The 16702-nt window shown below is 42.7% G+C and overlaps 2 protein-coding genes across 6 annotated transcripts in view; both read left to right on the top strand.

Annotated features, from left to right (window-relative positions):
• LOC132710707 (uncharacterized) overlaps positions 1-16702 on the top strand; it is a 76438-nt gene that overhangs the window by 9161 nt on the left and 50575 nt on the right. For 3 of the 5 annotated variants that reach the window (XM_087884808.1, XM_087884806.1, XM_087884803.1), the window contains exons 1-2: positions 2262-2388; positions 2552-2680. The exons of 1 other annotated variant lie outside the window; for it this stretch is intronic. In XM_087884808.1, the coding sequence (XP_087740934.1) occupies positions 2338-2388; positions 2552-2680 (180 nt within the window). In that variant the 5' untranslated portion in view covers positions 2262-2337. Of the gene's footprint in view, positions 1-2261; positions 2389-2551; positions 2681-3441; positions 3519-16702 lie in introns of those variants that run through there. One more of the 5 variants, XM_087884805.1, reaches the window with a different exon arrangement.
• On the top strand, positions 3433-10691 carry LOC132710729 (uncharacterized). The gene is made up of 2 exons (XM_087884892.1): positions 3433-3518; positions 8122-10691. The coding sequence occupies exon 2, from the start codon at positions 8291-8293 to the stop codon at positions 10106-10108; it is 1818 nt and encodes a 605-aa protein (XP_087741018.1). The 5' UTR covers positions 3433-3518; positions 8122-8290; the 3' UTR covers positions 10109-10691.

The following is a 16702-nucleotide window of genomic DNA, read 5'->3' as shown; positions in this document are numbered from 1 at the left end:
ACATTGAAGAGCTAAATGAAGAAACTGATAAATATGTAGGAGGAGGGAGAGTGGCATACAATGTTTTCTATGAAAGAAGCAAAAAATTAAAAGGTGGGAATAATGCTCATAAAATATTGGTATTTTTGTTAAAATTTTACTAATTATGTAATATCCAATATATACCTGATTGTCCAGCCAGGGATTCCACTCTTTCCCTTTTCAAATGTAGCCCTGAGCCAAATACCATCATTATTCTGAAGGGTCTTTGGGGGCGAGTGGAGGCTGAGGGCTTGACAGGGGATCCAGTGTGGGGATCTGGGGATCGTCCGATTCATTCGCCTCAGTGAGGAGGTGACTTCAAAGGGTCCCCTGGGGGTCTCCCAACAGAGAAGCCGGAAAGGGGCCCCTGAGGGAGGAGAGGGGACCAGAAGGAGGCCCAATTCGGTGTCTGACCCAGAGAAAGGAGTCTAGTCCCTCCCTGAGGACCCCAAAGACCACCACTCCCATGGTGGCTCTTCCCTCAGAGCAGCCTCTGTCTCCGTCTCCGCTCTTCCCGCCAGAATAGGCTCCTCCCACTCCTCTGAGACTCCAGGACTCCCTGCAGAAGAGCCGAATGCCGGGAACCCCTTTGTTTCCAGGGCTCCCGCCGACGTCCCCACCAGCAGCGGCAACAGGCGGAGCCCCTGGAAGCTTCCCCCAAGCCCCCTCCCCAAGAGAAGTGGAATTGGGCGGGAGGGGCAGGGTCTTGACAAGAATACTTCAGAGTTGGCCTGACAGAAATGGTTGCACCAATGGGAAGCCTCGCTTCTGAAGAGTCATCGGTCTCTGGGCAGAATCTCTGGTGATTTTTCTCTGCCGAGAAAACCTTTGGAGCAGAAAGAGAAAGGGGGAGGGGCTCCGCAGATTGTGTGCAGCGCAACTGGAGGGGACGTTTCCGTGTTCAACTGGGGGTCCCCAAGAGTGCCAGGCGGGCCCTGAGCGAAGCGATCTCTAGGGGAGGCAAGGATTGCTGAGATGGGGAAATCCGAGGCTACGAGCCGATGAGGCCCCAAATCTAGAGGTCTCCTCCAGCCACGGCTCACTTGTTTTTCCCACGACCGCCGTGACACGTGTCTGTAGCCTTCCAGTGCAGGACCCACTCTGGCTTTCCAGAGGCCTTTCTGTATGGCCCGTTTCCCTGACCTCCCGGGGGGTCTGACGGCTGAGAAGCATCAGGTGATGAGGATGTTTTTCCCATCCATCTCGGTCTTCCAGGGTCGTGGCCTCATTTTCCCCTCCACGCTTTTCTCTCCATCCTTAATGACATAATTCGGTATTACATGAATACTGAAGCTCAGTGATCGAGGTCTGAGTCTGCAGTCCCATTTCTTGGAGAAATCTCTGTGTTTCTCCTGGGATTTATTTACACAAAGGTGAAACATCTGGATGAAACGTATCGCTGCAGGGAGCCATTTGTGGGAAGTTTGGAGGATGGAAGCCGGGATTTATTTATTTATTTATTTATTTATTTATTTTTTGATTTATTTATCGAATTTCTATACCGCCCTACTCCCGAAGGACTCAGGGCGGTGTACAGCCATGAAATAAAACACATAAATATACAAAATTTAAAATCGAATAAAAATGAAAATTGCCCCTCCTGGCTCCCTCATCCCTTCCGGAAGGTGAAGGAGGAGAAAACTCAGAGGCAACTCTGGTCCCAGTTTTAGGAGGATGTAGTCTACAATACAATTGAGGCGCGGTGGTGCAGTGGTTAGAACGCAGTAACTGCAGGCTTCTTCTGCTGATCACGGGCTGCCAGCAGTTTGGCAGTTTGGGTCTCACCAGCTCAAGGTTGACTCAGCCTTCCGAGGTGGGTGAAATGCGGACCCAGATGGTTGGGGGCCACATGATGATTCTGTAAACTGCTTAGAGAGAGCTGTAAAGCACTGTGGAGCAGTATATAAGACTGATATAAGCCATAAGCAATATAGGGATACCTTCTTCAGTTCCACGAAGGCTCCGCACCCATTTGCACAACTCGGTTGACCCTGAGGTGGACCCAGATAAACCTGCAAGTGGCCTCAAGGCCTCTCTCAAAGGATGCAAGTGGCCGGCTTTCTGCAAGGAGTATGAATCCTTCCATTCCCCACCCTCCAGTTAGAGCTGAAGAAGCTCTTCGATAAGAATCAAAAGGTCTTCAAAGAGAAAAATAAAGTCCAGTTACCTCTTGAAAAAGCACCTTTGACACTCCTGGCTCTCTCTCTGTGTCTCTGTGTGGGCAGCGACTTCACCCCAGGTGGCAGTAGGGGGCGCTCTCTTGGCTGCCGACTGACGAGGCCACTGCGCATGCTCCACTCTGGATGAGTTTTCTCTATGTTCCGGCTGATAGTTGGTCCCTGGGAATCCGGTGGAAGCGGGCAAGGGGTGATCCCACGATTCAGATCCTGCCCAGGGGAGGGAAGGGGATTCTGAGGTTGGAGGGAGCGGGAAGTCCGCCCCATAAGTGCTCTTGGCTGCGCATGCGGGGAGATCCATGAATTGGGGAGGGGGGAGGAGAGAAGGAAGCCTAAAGGAACCCTCCGTTTAGATTCAGTTTCAGATTCCGAGGCTGGGAGGATCTTTGGAGAGCCAGCGGAGACCCGATACTGGCATTGCCAGTGGCTGTAAGATCCGTGCTGAGGCTGTCAAAGGAGAGGAGAAGCAGGAAGAGCTGCAGGTCAGAGAAGCTTTTTTTGTGGAATCTGAAGGGATCTTCACCTGCTTGAAGTCTTCCATTTCACCCTGAATTCCCCTATTGGGTCTCATCCATCGCCACTGATGGACAGAAGGGTTTTGTGGGCAGAAAATAAAATGCAGCTCCTCTTTTGACCCAATAAGAAAGATCGAACTCTCTCTTCAAGCTAGAAGACTTAAGGCGCACAAAGGAATTCCCTCCCTTCAGAGCAAGGCTATGGTTGGTCTTTCCCAGAAGACATACTCTTGTAGGGGCCACCTTGAGTTGCATTCTGGCTCCTCCTCCATCCTGAGAGATTTCTCTTTATTTTTGGCTTTCCTTAAACAGATAATTTTGACTAAATTCCTACACGGATCCCTGCTGGGCCATTTCCAACACTGTCCTTACAGGCATGTTTCCTGGTTCCTAGAATATCACTAATTTCTCTGATTTCAAACTGCAGAGAGTGGGGGGGGGATATACAGTGATTGAGCAAATGCTTTGTTTGCCAAGAATATAAACTTCCATGTGTTGTTCCAAAAGGTTAGGAGAAGAATCTAACCGAGGTTTGTTCTTCAGGAAGTGGTGCGTTTGGTCTTCTCCTTTTATTCTTGGCTCCCATGATGGAGCCTATGAAAGGCAGAGTGTTGAAGAGAGAAAAATGGAGGTTTCCTGGGCAGGACAGGAAGAAATCTTAAATTGTGCCTTCAAGCTAGAAAAGATGAAGTTGAACCCTTTCCTGTCTCTCTCCTTCCCAGTGGACAAAATGGAGTCACCGTTGTTCATGGAATCATCTTCTTCTATTGGTGAAGCTGAAAGAGCCGCTGGATTCCTGACTCAGGTAGGAGGGAAGAGATTAGCACTTTATAGGGGGGAGGAGTAGGAGACCTCTGGTTTCCTTTGGGGACTCAACCTATGATACTGCTATTGCTGAGCAAAGCACAACAAGGAAATTAGAAATTTACATTTACAATCAGTCAAATCGGCCCACCTCTCAACAAAGATTTGGAGGTCTATGGAATTCCTTAGTGGTTGTATTATTCTGGTTTCAAAAAATACAAGACAGCAGATTCTTGTTGCCTGTCCCAAGTAAAGCAGAAAGGAGACATGAATACTTAGGCTAAATCTACTGTATTTTAAGTATAATCTTCTTTTCCTATCATTGCTTTGTGTATCATCTACATCTTGATGCCTGGAAGTGCCTCCCTAATATTTTCATGAATGTTTGTGAGTGGTTTTTTTTCAAGTAAACTTTTATTAGTTTATCAAAGTATAAAATACAATGAAAGAAAACATGGAAAAATAAGAAGAGAGGAAAAGAGGGTCTATAGTGTACTAGGAGAAAAAAAAGGCATCAACTTTTGACATTCTTTGGTACAGTCGAAGGTAACAACATTACAACCATAACGTTTTGCTTTTACACAACATAATGTACACATTATTTCTATAACAATAAACCTGCCTAGTTTACAAAACAGAATCAAAGTTTCATTTTTTTTCTCATTGCAAACAGACAATCTGGAAGCAATTTCAAGGTAGAGACCAAATTAAATATAATCTCTTATTTGGAGAAAAGAATCATTTTAACCATCTCAGATTCTCCTTGCTGTGGGGAATAATATAGCATTCATTCTCATATTTTCAAATCTAGTCCATAATATTTTACCAACTTTAGAATATTGTTCAGCATTACTTAAAGGACTGGCAGACCTGTGTATACATACATACTTGTTTTAAAAACACAAAACTAACTTAAAGCTTTCTAACGGTACATAAATCAATTTTTTAAAAAGAAATCCATCCTAATTAATTAAACCATATTTAAGTCATTCCCTCCAGTTTATCTTCATCGAATAGAGTCTTTTTCTTCTGTCTCCTTTCCTAAAGAAATTCTCGGCTTTATTTATATCCATTGAAAAAAGTCCGAAAGTTGTTCTGTGAGACGTTGTAAATTGGTCTGAAGCAAATCTTCCCCGATTAAATTTTCCCTCACTGAAATAGCTATCATATCTTTTTTTCTTGAAGAATTCTCAGCCTTGTTAATGTCCATAATGGGAAAGTCCCAAGCTTGACTTCTTAAAAGTTGTGAATCTACTTGATACACTTGTTTCAGTTGCACTGGGAAGATTGAACTCACACCATCATCATAAGAAGAGCTGAAGTCAGATTTATATTCTTTTTTTAACAGTTTATTTATATATTTTCACGTTACATACATAAGTGCTTACTGAACAGCGTATTGTCTGGATCAATTTTTATACAATAATGCTTTTCCCACTAGTTTCTACCTCTGCTATGCAACCATTTATAAAACAAGTTCCATGTCCAACAACATTCTGTATCTTCTTTTTCTTTTATGTTTAATGTCAGTCCATCCATTTCTGCACAATCTAAATTTTGTTTTAATTACATCGTCCTTTGTAGGAGTTTCCTCATTTTTCCAGTACTGTGCAAATACAATTCTCCAGATATGATAATCTGTTCCTGGTGTCCAACATCTGGCGGACATGCTTTTAAACATTTTTGCTAATCTTGCCGGTGGTAGATGCCACCTATAAAACATTTTATATAAATGCTCCTTATATGTAGTTGCCATTGTCAATTTACAATTTCTTTCCCAAAGCTTTTGCCGTTTGTCTAAATCTATAGCCGCCAAAGTTTTTTGCCCATACTGTCATTGTCATTGTATATTTTCTTTATCAACTTTTCATCTACCGCTAACATTATTTGGTCAAATATTGTAGGCTCTTTATAGAAGTCATAATCCTTAATACCTTTCTCATATCTCGATTTTATTTGCATATGCGGCCACCATGATAAGTCCACACCTTGATTCTGTAACTCTTGTTTGGTTTAAGTTCCCCTTCCGCATTTTAAATATTTTTATACGTTAATTTTTTTTCCAGATTTACTACATTTGGATGTAGAAATACTTCCATTGATGAGAGCCAAACTGGAATTTTAATGTAAATTTTCGGTTTCACCTTTTCCCATACTGAAAGTTGAGCATTTCTTATACAGTGTCCTTGAAAGTATTGATGAGTTTTGTTTTTGTTATACCATATAAAAAAACATGCCATCCTAATAGGAGATCATGGCCTTCTAAAAGCAGTAATCTGTTATGTCGAAGAGTTATCCATTCTGGGTTAGACAGTATCACCCCCAGATGGATTCCTAACTGGCTGACCAACAACACTCAACCTGTAGCCCTCAGTGGAACTGCATCTACATGGAGGGAAGTATGCAGTGGAGTACCTCAAAGCTCTGGTTTAGTACTCTCCAGCATCTTCATCAATGACTAGGACGAGGGGATAGATGGGAAATTCATCAAATTTGCAGATGACACCACTGGCAGGAATAGCCAATGCTCCAGAAGATAGGCTCAAGATACAGAAGGATCTTGACAGACTTGAACATTGAGCACTAACAAAATGAAATTCAATGGTGAAAAAAGTAAGGTTCTACATTTAGGCAAGAAAAACAAAATGCAACGGTACAGTATATGTGGTGCCTTGCTCAATAATAGGAACTGTGAGAGGGATCTTGGAGTCCTAGTGGACAACCATTTAAATATGAGCCAGCAGTGTACAGCAGCTGCCAAAAAACCCAACACAGTTCTAGGCTACTTAAACAGAGGGGTAGAATCAAGATCACGTGAAGTGTTACTACCACTTTATAATGCCTTGGTAAGGCCACACTTGGAATATTGCATTCAGTTTTGGTTGCCACGATGTAAAAAAGATGTTTAGACTGTAGAAAGAGTGCAGAGAAGAGCAACAATTGATTAGGGGACTGGAGGCTAAAACATATGAAGAACGGTGGGTATGTCTAGTTTAATGAAAAGAAGGACTGGGGCAGACATGATAGCAGTCTTCCAATATCTCAGGGGTTGCCATAAAGAACAGGGCCTCAACCTATTCTCCAAAGCACCTGAGGATAGAAGAAGAAACAATGGGTGGAAACTAATCAAGGAGAGAAGCAACTTGGAACTAAGGAGAAATTTCCTGACAGAACAATTAATCAGTGTAACAACTTTCCTCCAGAAATTGTTAATTCTCCAACACTGGAATTTTTAAAGAAGATGTTGGATAACCATATGTCTGAAGTGGTTTAGTTTCCTGCCTAAGCAGGGGGTTGGACTAGAAGACCTCCAAGGTCCCTCCCAAATCTTCTATTCTGTTCTGTTCTGTTCTGTTCTGTTCTGTTCTATTCTATTCTATTCTATTCTATTCTATTCTATTCTATTCTATTCTATTCTATTCTATTCTATTCTATTCTATTCTATTCTATTCTATTCTATTCCCTCACCCATGTTAATGCAGCTGCATGGTAATAGCCACAAAACCTAGGTAGACGTGGCTGGAGGTGGTGGTCATATGATTAGGTGGGAGTGAGTGATGTCGTGTTGGCCACGCCAACTCAGGTTTTGTGGCTCCTGGTGTTTTCTGTGGGAAACTGATCCAAATGGCTTTAGGTTGCAGAGCCTTGGTCCAGGGTGAGGAGATTCTCTGGGCATGACACCTGCTGGCCATGTCATCCTGTCTTTTTCCTTCCTCTCTTCTTCCTTTCCCTGATTTTTTTTCTTTGTATTTTATACTTCGATAAACTAATAAAAAAGTTAAATTGAAATATTCATGCGTATGAGCAAAGCTGCCCCGTTAAAGAATCACAAAACCATTTGGTTACGATGTCAGACAGAAATCCCATATAACCACTTGCAAACATGATGAAATATTGGGGCCACTGGTAGATGGTTTATCTAAGGCATTCTATGCCCCTTGATCAAGGCAAGTTGATATTGAAAGTCAGCAGAGTCAAGGTGATAAAACATGAACTAATTGAATGTCAGCAGTAGGCTGTGGATTCGGCCCTTTTTATCGTATCATGTGTTGGGTCCACCTAGAGAAACGTCCCATCAAGGTTTTTTACTTTGGATTTTAATCCCAAAGGTGCTTTTTTCAAGAGGCAACTGACTTCCTGGTTTGTCTTTGAAGACGTTTCGCTTCTCATCCAAGAAGCTGAAGAAACTTCTGAAGCACCTTTTGGGACAAATATGACCATGAATGATTGAGAATCTCCATAGACATTTGTGCTTTTAGGATTTGCAGATCAAATGAGATCCTACTCACCAACAAATTCTGTCTTCCTTTGTGTTGCAGTGACATATGTTGTTTTATTGAATGCAAGTTGGGTGCGTCATAGCCAAGACAATTTGTGTGCCACGTCCTGATGTCAACATGTGTTTTTGCTTTAAATTTTTAACTGCCAAGAATGAGGGTTAGATGAGCAGCCATGCTAGTCTTTTAAGTTAATAAGTAATATGCATGCTGTCATTTCCATCATTTCTTTCTCCGGAGATGCCCAGAATAATAGATAAATCAATGCATAGGGACACCAAAGTGGAGGTTGTAGATTATTCTAATTTATTTTTCTTTCCCTGCAAGCATTTGAGGCGCAGAAGAAGGAAAATGACCAAGAGCCAAATTTAGTGCCGTTGCAAATAATTACAACTGAAATGCCTTATTTGTAGAGACATCTACAAATAAGCGGGGAAGGAAGAAACATAAAAAGAAGCACAAGTGGAGAGAAAAATCGATTCTTGAATGTGTGGAAATGGATCACTTCCTGACCCAACGTGATTCCAAAGAAAATTCAGGGAAATGTCAAAGTAGAAAAAGATTCAAAGCAAACTCCAACGCTAGTAATCACTGCAAATCGGGAAAAAGCTCCAGCAGTAATAATCTTACTTCACATAAAAAGAACCAGGCAAGGGGGAAGCCCTACAACGATGTGAACTGTGGAAAGAGCAGTAATTCAATTTCTCATAAAAAGATCCATAAATGTGTGGATTGTGGAAAACGTTTCAGTGTGAAGAGTTCCCTTACGTACCATAAAAGGGTACATAGTGGAGAAAAATCCTTTAAATGCATAGAATGTGGGAAGACCTTTAAAAGTAGTAAGTACCTGATGTGCCACAAAAGGATCCATTCGGGGGAAAAACCTTATAAATGTGTGATTTGTGGACAAAGTTTCACAACAAAGTCTTCCCTTACAGCCCATGAAAAGATACATACAGAAGAAAAACCCTATAAATGCATGGAGTGTGGAAAGAGCTTCAGGGGAAGCAGTGGTCTTAATTGTCATCAACGGATCCACACAGGAGAAAAACCCTATAAATGCCTAGACTGTGGGAAGAGCTTCAGGCAAAGCAGTGCCCTTGTTTCCCATAAACGGGTCCACACAGGAGAAAAACCCTATAAATGTATACAGTGTGGGAAGAGCTTCAGTGTAAAGAGTTCTCTTACTTCTCATAGACGGATCCACACAGGAGAAAAACCCTTTAAATGCAAACAGTGTGGGAAGAGCTTTACAACTAGTAGTTCCCTGATATGCCACAAAAGGATCCATACGGGGAGAAAACCTTACAAATGTGTGGATTGTGGACAAAGGTTCCGTGTGAAGGGTTCCTTTACTTCCCATAAAAGGGTACATACTGGAGAAAAACCCTTTAAATGCATAGAATGTGGGAAGAGCTTTACAAGTAGTAATTACCTGATGTGCCACAAAAGGATCCATTCGGGGGAAAAACCTTATAAATGTGTGATTTGTGGACAACGTTTCACAACGAAGTGTTCCCTTATAGCCCATGAAAAGATACATACAGAAGAAAGACCCTTTAAATGCATGGAGTGTGGAAAGAGCTTCAGGCAAAGCGGTGCTCTTAATTGTCATACACTGATCCACACAGGAGAAAAACCCTATAAATGCCTAGACTGTGGGAGGGGCTTCAGGCAAAGCAGTGCCCTTGCTTCCCATAAACGGGTCCACACAGGAGAAAAACCCTATGAATGCATGGAGTGTGGAAAGAGCTTCAGTGTAAAGAGTTCTCTTACTTCTCATAGACGGATCCACACAGGAGAAAAACCCTATAAGTGCCCAGACTGTGGGAAGGACTTCAGGCAAAGCTGTGACCTTGCTACCCATAAACGGATCCACACAGGAGAAAAACCCTATAAATGCATGGAGTGTGGAAACAGCTATAATACCTGTAGTGGATTAAATCACCATAAACTTGTCCACACGGGAGAGAAACCCTATACATGCATGGAGTGTGGAAAGCGCTTCACTTGCAAGACTTCTCTTACTTCTCATGAGAGGATCCACACAGGAGAGAAACCCTATAAATGTATAGAGTGTGGGAAGAGCTTCAGCCGAAGCAGTCAACTTAGTTACCATAACAGGATCCATACAGGAGAAAAACCTTATAAGTGCATAGAGTGTGGAAAGACCTTCGTTGCTAGTAGGTCTCTGACTATTCATAAAAGGACCCACACCGGAGAGAAACCCTATAAATGCCTGGAATGTGGGAACAGCTTCAGATTTAACAGTAGCCTTTCTGTCCATAAGAGGATCCACAAAAGAGGGAAATAGAAATGTACGGAATGCGGAAGGAGTTTTTTTGAAAGAGAATCCTTCTCAAGAAACAACCCACAATGGACAGGAAAATATCCTGTGGACAGCAATCAATTTATTTCCCTTACGGATTAACAGAAAAATGAAGGGACAAAGGGCTGGACTGATGGGGTAGTATATTTTAATTTTTTTTTTTAAAAAAACTTTCTTGATTTTTTATGTATATTTGTTGTTTTTAACAGTCGCTTGGTCGACTGTTGTGAGCCGCCCTGAGTCCTTAGAGATAGGGCGGCATACAAATTTTATAAAATAAATAAATAAATAAATAAGATAGATTATCAGATAGTCAAGAAAGTTAAATATTTGGGAGTATACTTAACAAGAAGATGTACAACAAGTAAAGAAGGTAACTATAAAAGATTAATACAACAAATGTGGCATTTGCCACCAGGAAGAATAGCCAAGATGTTTAAAAACCTGTCAGCCAAATGTTGGAAATGTAATCAGGAAATGTAAACCGGGCTCTTATTACCATAAGTGGTGAACATGCCGAAAGGCAAAAAAAAAATTGGACGAAAATACACACATAATACACACATAATTAGAGTTTTGTTTTTTTAAATTTGATTTATATACCGCCCTTCTCTGGAGACTCAGGGCAGCTTACTATGCGTTAAGCAATAGCCTTCATACTTTTGTATATTTATACAAAGTCAGCTTATTGCCCCCACAAACTGGGTCCTCAATTTACCTACCTTAGAAAGGATGGAAGGCTGAGTCAAATACAGTCAGGTCCATAAATATTGGGACATCGACACAATTCTAACATCTTTGGCTCTATACACCACCACAATGGAGCTGGAATGCAACAAACACAATGTGCGTTAACTGCAGACTGTCAGCTTTAATTTGAGGATTTGTACATCCAACTCAGGTGAACGGTGTAGGACTTACAGCAGTTTGTATATGTGCCTCCCTCTTGTTAAGGGACCAAAAGTAATGGGACAATTGGCTTCTCAGCTGTTACATGGCCAGGTGTGTGATATTCCCTCATTACCCCAATTACAATGTGCAGATAAAAGGCCCAGAGTTCATTTCAAGTGTGCTATTTGCATTTGGAATCTGTTGCTGTCAACTCTCAAGATGAGATCCAAAGAGCTGTCACTATCAGTGAAGCAAGCCATCATTAGGCTGAAGAAACAAAACAAACCCATCAGAGAGATAGCAAGAACATTAGGTGTGGCCAAAACAACTGTTTGAAACATTCTCAAAAAGAAGGAATGCACCTGTGAGCTCAGCAACAGCAAAAGACCTGGGAGACCATGGAAAACAAGTGTGGTGGATGACCGAAGAATTCTTTCCCTGGTGAAGAAAACACCCTTCACAACAGTTGGCCAGATCAAGAACACTCTCCAGGATGTAGGTGTACGTGTGTCAAAGTCAACAGTCAAGAGAAGACTTCACCAGAGTGAATACAGAGGGTTCACCACAAGATGTAAACCATTGGTGAGCCTCAAAAACAGGAAGGCCAGATTAGAGTTTGCCAAATAACATCTAACAAAGCCTTCACAGTTCTGGAACAAGATCCTATGGACAGATGAGACCAAGATCAACTTGTACCAGAGTGATGGGAAGAGAAGAGTATGGAGAAGGAAAGGAACTGCTCATGATTCTAAGCATACCATCTCATCAGTGAAGCATGGTGGTGGTAGTGTCACGGCATGGGCATGTATGGCTGCCAATGGAACTGGTTCTCTTGTATTTATTGATGATGTGACTGCTGACAAAAGCAGCAGGATGAATTCTGAAGTGTTTCGGGCAATATTATCTGCTCACATTCAGCCAAATGCTGCAGAACTCATTGGACGGCACTTCACAGTGCAGATGGACAATGACCCAAAGCATACTGCAAAAGCAACCAAAGAGTTTTTGAAGGGACAGAAGTGGAATGTTATGCAATGGCCAAGTCAATCACCTGACCTGAATCCCATTGAGCATGCATTTCACTTGCTGAAGACAAAACTGAAGGGAAAATGCCCCAAGAACAAGCAGGAACTGAAGACAGTTGCAATAGAGGCCTGGCAGAGCATCACCAGGGATGAAACCCAGCGTCTGGTGATGTCTATGTGTTCCAGACTTCAGGCTGTGATTGACTGCAAAGGATTTGCAACCAAGTATTAAGAAGGGAAAGTTTGATTTATGATTATTATTCTGTCCCATTACTTTTGGTCCCTTAACAAGTGGGAGGCACATATGCAAACTGCTGTAAGTCGTACACCGTTCACCTGAGTTGGATGTACATACCCTCAAATTAAAGCTGACAGTCTGCAGTTAATGCACATTGTGTTTGTTTCATTCCAACTCCATTGTGGTGGTGTATAGAGCCAAAGATGTTAGAATTGTGTCGATGTCCCAATATTTATGGACCTGACTGTACATAGTTAAAGCAACATATCGTTAACACCTAGTTAAAGCAAGATATACATTTAAAGTCAGAAATATTTTTGTTAGGTATAATATCAGAAAAATATGACAAAGGGAACAAATATTTAATACTACATATATTGACAGCAGCGAGAATTGAATTTGCACAACACTGGAAGAATGAGGAAACTCCTACAGACCAAAATATAATTAGAAAAATACTAGATTGTACAGAAATGGATAGGTTAACATTAAAGATAAAGGACAAAGAAGACACAATGTTTTTTAACATGGGATTTGTGTTATCAATGGTTAGACAATAGAGGTAGAAATTAGAAATTAGCCAAAGGGAGCTGCGCCAAGCCGGCCACACACCTGGCCATGACCAGTTGGTCGAGGCCTCCCACCTTCTACCAGCCACACCCTCCCTCCATCCCAGCCACTGAAAATCTCTCCCAAATACAGGCAGAAGCATAGAATCAAAATCTGCTGAAGTATTAGTACCGCTTTAGTAAGTCCACACCTGGAATACTACAACTAATTTTGGTCACAGGTGTTGAGACTTTGGAAAAAGTTTGGAGAAGAACAACTAAGGTGACCAAAGGCCTGGGGACTAAAACATATGAAGAACGGTTGCAGGATTTGGGTATGACTAGTCAGCCTAGATATCAACCTAGAAATAGGGAGAAATTTTCTAACAGTGGGAACAATTAACCAGTGCAACAGCTTGTCTTCAGAAATTGTGGATGCTTCATCACTGGAGGTTTTTAAGAAGACACTGAACAATGATTTGTTTGAAACGGTATAGGGCAGTGTTGGCGAACCTTTTCGGCAACCAATGCCGAAACCAGAATGCTTTTCCACATGTGCATGCCAGAAACCAGAAGAGCAGGTGGTCTTCACGCATGTAGGAGTGCCCGAAACTGGAAGAGCAGCTACCTGATGTGTGTGCTAAGAGAGAGCACTTTGTGTACTCTACTACGCGTGCCATAGGTTCGCCGTCAGTATTGGGTGTCCTCCTTGAGCAGGGGGCTGGTCTAGAAGACCTCCAAGGTCCCTTCCACCTCCGTTCCGTTCTATTCTCCCAACTGAAAGGGACTTTAAAAATGGTTTTATTGATCCAACACTTTACCATATAACCAATATTTTTTTAAAAAAATACTTAAATTTCTTGATTTAAAATCATTGTTCAGTTTATCAGATTAAAGTAATACCGTATTTTCTATTTCTCAAGATTTCAAATGTACTTTAGTGTCTCTATTTCATTTTGTGATATCAGGTTGATCAGAAAGATCAATCAGAGTTGCCATATTAGGGGATCGTAGCATTGATATGGTTTCAGAGAAAACTGTTAGTAGCAGGGCAGCTTAAGTAATAGCCTTCATACTTTTGTATATATCTGCTTAGTAGGGCTTTCGCCCCCCCCGCCCAGCAGTGTTCTTTTTTATACAAAGTCAGCTTATTGCCCCCACAAACTGGGTCCTCATTTTACGTACCTCAAAAGGATGGAAGGCTGAATCAACCTTGAGCCTGGTGAGATTTGCAGTAATTGCAGGCAGTTGGTGTTACTTAACAGTGCTTTATTCTACTGCGCCACCAAGGCTCTTCCTAATTATGTAATTGTACACCTATGGAGATAATCCATGGGACATTAAATTTAAGCCTTTTGCCTCTTTCTACAACTTGGAATATATTTTTGGTCTTTAAGTGTTTGCACTCTGAGTCATAGTGGGGACATCCAGGCAATGTCTACATTTACCTGAGGACCCAAATCTCCCCCCTCCCCCCCATGGCTCTTCCCTCAGAGCAGTGGTGGATTGCTACCGGTTCTCCCCAGTTCTTGCAAATCGGTAGTGGAAATTTTGAGTAATTTGGAGAACAGGTAAATACCACCTCTGCCTGCCCCTGCCCCCAATCTATTCGCTGCCTCCCGAGTCCCAGCTGATCGGCTAGGAGGAAAAAATCAGGGCTCACTTGACAAAGAAGAGGAAAAAAAACCAAGACACCTTAGCTTTAAATTCAGAAGCCTTCCAACTGATTGCCTAGATCCGATCCACTCCTGGTGGTAGATTGGCAATTGAGGCCAAGCTGCCTGAAAGCGGTTTCCGATGCTCTCGATGGTGGCAGAGCGGAAAAAACTGTTTAAACTATTGCTGTGGGGTTTCACCCTACAGCTGATCAACGGTAAAAGGCAGTGTGGTGGTAGACCAGTGCCAGCAGCAGCAGAAGTAACAACTGGAGCCCATGGAAGCTTCCCCAAGAGAGGGGAGAAGTGGAATTGGGAAGGGAGGGGCTTGACAGGGATACTTTGGAGTTGGCTTGCCGTATTATGGGACCGTAGCATTGATAAACCATATCAATGCTATTTGATTGGTATGGTTTCAGAGGAAACTCTTAGTAGCATGATTGTGACTTTGTGCTTTTTATCTTAATATAGCCTTTTAAAAAACAGATTTCCAACCGCACGCAAGAAAGATACGTATCGGAAAGGAGAAGATGGATTGATTATATTCAAAATAAGTATCAGACAAGAAAATATCAAATAGCTTATGAATGACTGTTAGTATTAGAAGTATTTGGTTATCGATAGTGGAGTTAAGGTTTCAGTGGGGGAGGTAGTACTTTGAGGATAAGTAGATTAATCTAGTTTATGTTTGACTAAATGAAATACCTTGCATTTTGCTCTGGGAAATGGGGGCGGGAGGGTGGGATGAAAGGGGGTAAAGGGTGGGGGGAACAGGGGGGGGATTTTTTCTTTTTTGTAAAACTTTTCAATAAAAATAAAAAACATATTTCCTGATTATTAACCTCCTTTCTCAATTTGAAAGGTTAATAAATTATTGGAAAGAGTTGTTGCACAATGTAAATGATGCCCTATTTTATATACATTGAAGAGCTAAATGAAGAAACTGATAAATATGTAGGAGGAGGGAGAGTGGCATACAATGTTTTCTATGAAAGAAGCAAAAAATTAAAAGGTGGGAATAATGCTCATAAAATATTGGTATTTTTGTTAAAATTTTACTAATTATGTAATATCCAATATATACCTGATTGTCCAGCCACGGATTCCACTCTTTCCCTTTGCAAATGTAGCCCTGAGCCAAATACCATCATTATTATGAAGGGTCTTTGGGGGCGAGTGGAGGCTGAGGGCTTGACAGGGGATCCAGTGTGGGGATCTGGGGATCGTCCAATTCATTCGCCTCAGTGAGAAGGTGACTTCAAAGGGTCCCCTGGGGGTCTCCCAACAGAGAAGCCAGAAAGGGGCCCCTGAGGGAGGAGAGGGGACCAGAAGGAGGCCCAATTCATTGTCTGACCCAGAGAAAGGAGTCTAGCCCCTCCCTGAGGACCCCAAAGACCACCACTCCCATGGTGGCTCTTCCCTCAGAGCAGCCTCTGTCTCCGTCTCCGCTCTTCCCGCCAGAATAGGCTCCTCCCACTCCTCTGAGACTCCAGGACTCCCTGCAGAAGAGCCGAATGCTGGGAACCCCTTTGTTTCCAGGGCTCCCGCCGACGTCCCCACCAGCAGCGGCAACAGGCAGAGCCCCTGGAAGCTTCCCCCAAGCCCCCTCCCCAAGAGAAGTGGAATTGGGCGGAGGGGGGCTTGACAAGAATATTTCAGAGTTGGCCTGACAGAAATCGGTTGCACCAATGGGAAGCTTCGCTTCTGATGAGTCATCGGTCTCTGGGCAGAATTTCTGGTGATTTGTCTCTGCCGAGAAAGCCTTTGGAGCAGAAAGAGAAAGGGGGAGGGGCTCCACTGATTGTGTGCAGCGCAACTGCAGGGGACCTTTCCGCAACGATTGCTGAGATGGGGAAATCCCAGGCTACGAGCCAATGAGGCCCCAAATCTAGAGGTCTCCTCCAGCCACGGCTCACTTGTTTTTCCCACGACCCCCGTGACACGTGTCTCTAGCCTTCCAGTGCAGGACCCACTCTGGCTTTCCAGAGGCCTTTCTGTATGGCCCGTTTCCCTGACCTCCCGGGGAGTCTGGCGGCTGAGAAGCATCAGGTGATGAGGATGGTTTTCCCATTCATCTCTGTCTTCCAGGGTCGTGGCCTCATTTCCCCCTCCACGCTTTTCTCACCATCCTTAATGACATAATTCGGAATTACATGAATACTGAAGCTCGGTGATGGAGGTCTGAGTCTGCATTCCCATTTCTTGGAGAAATCTCTGTGTTT

Source organism: Pantherophis guttatus, chromosome 2 (genome assembly GCF_059756535.1).
Source record: "Pantherophis guttatus breed Tessera chromosome 2, ASM5975653v1, whole genome shotgun sequence".
NCBI lineage: Eukaryota > Metazoa > Chordata > Lepidosauria > Squamata > Colubridae > Pantherophis > Pantherophis guttatus.
The sequence above is the reverse complement of the archived record's forward strand: the minus strand, read 5'-3'. Positions and strand labels throughout refer to the sequence as shown.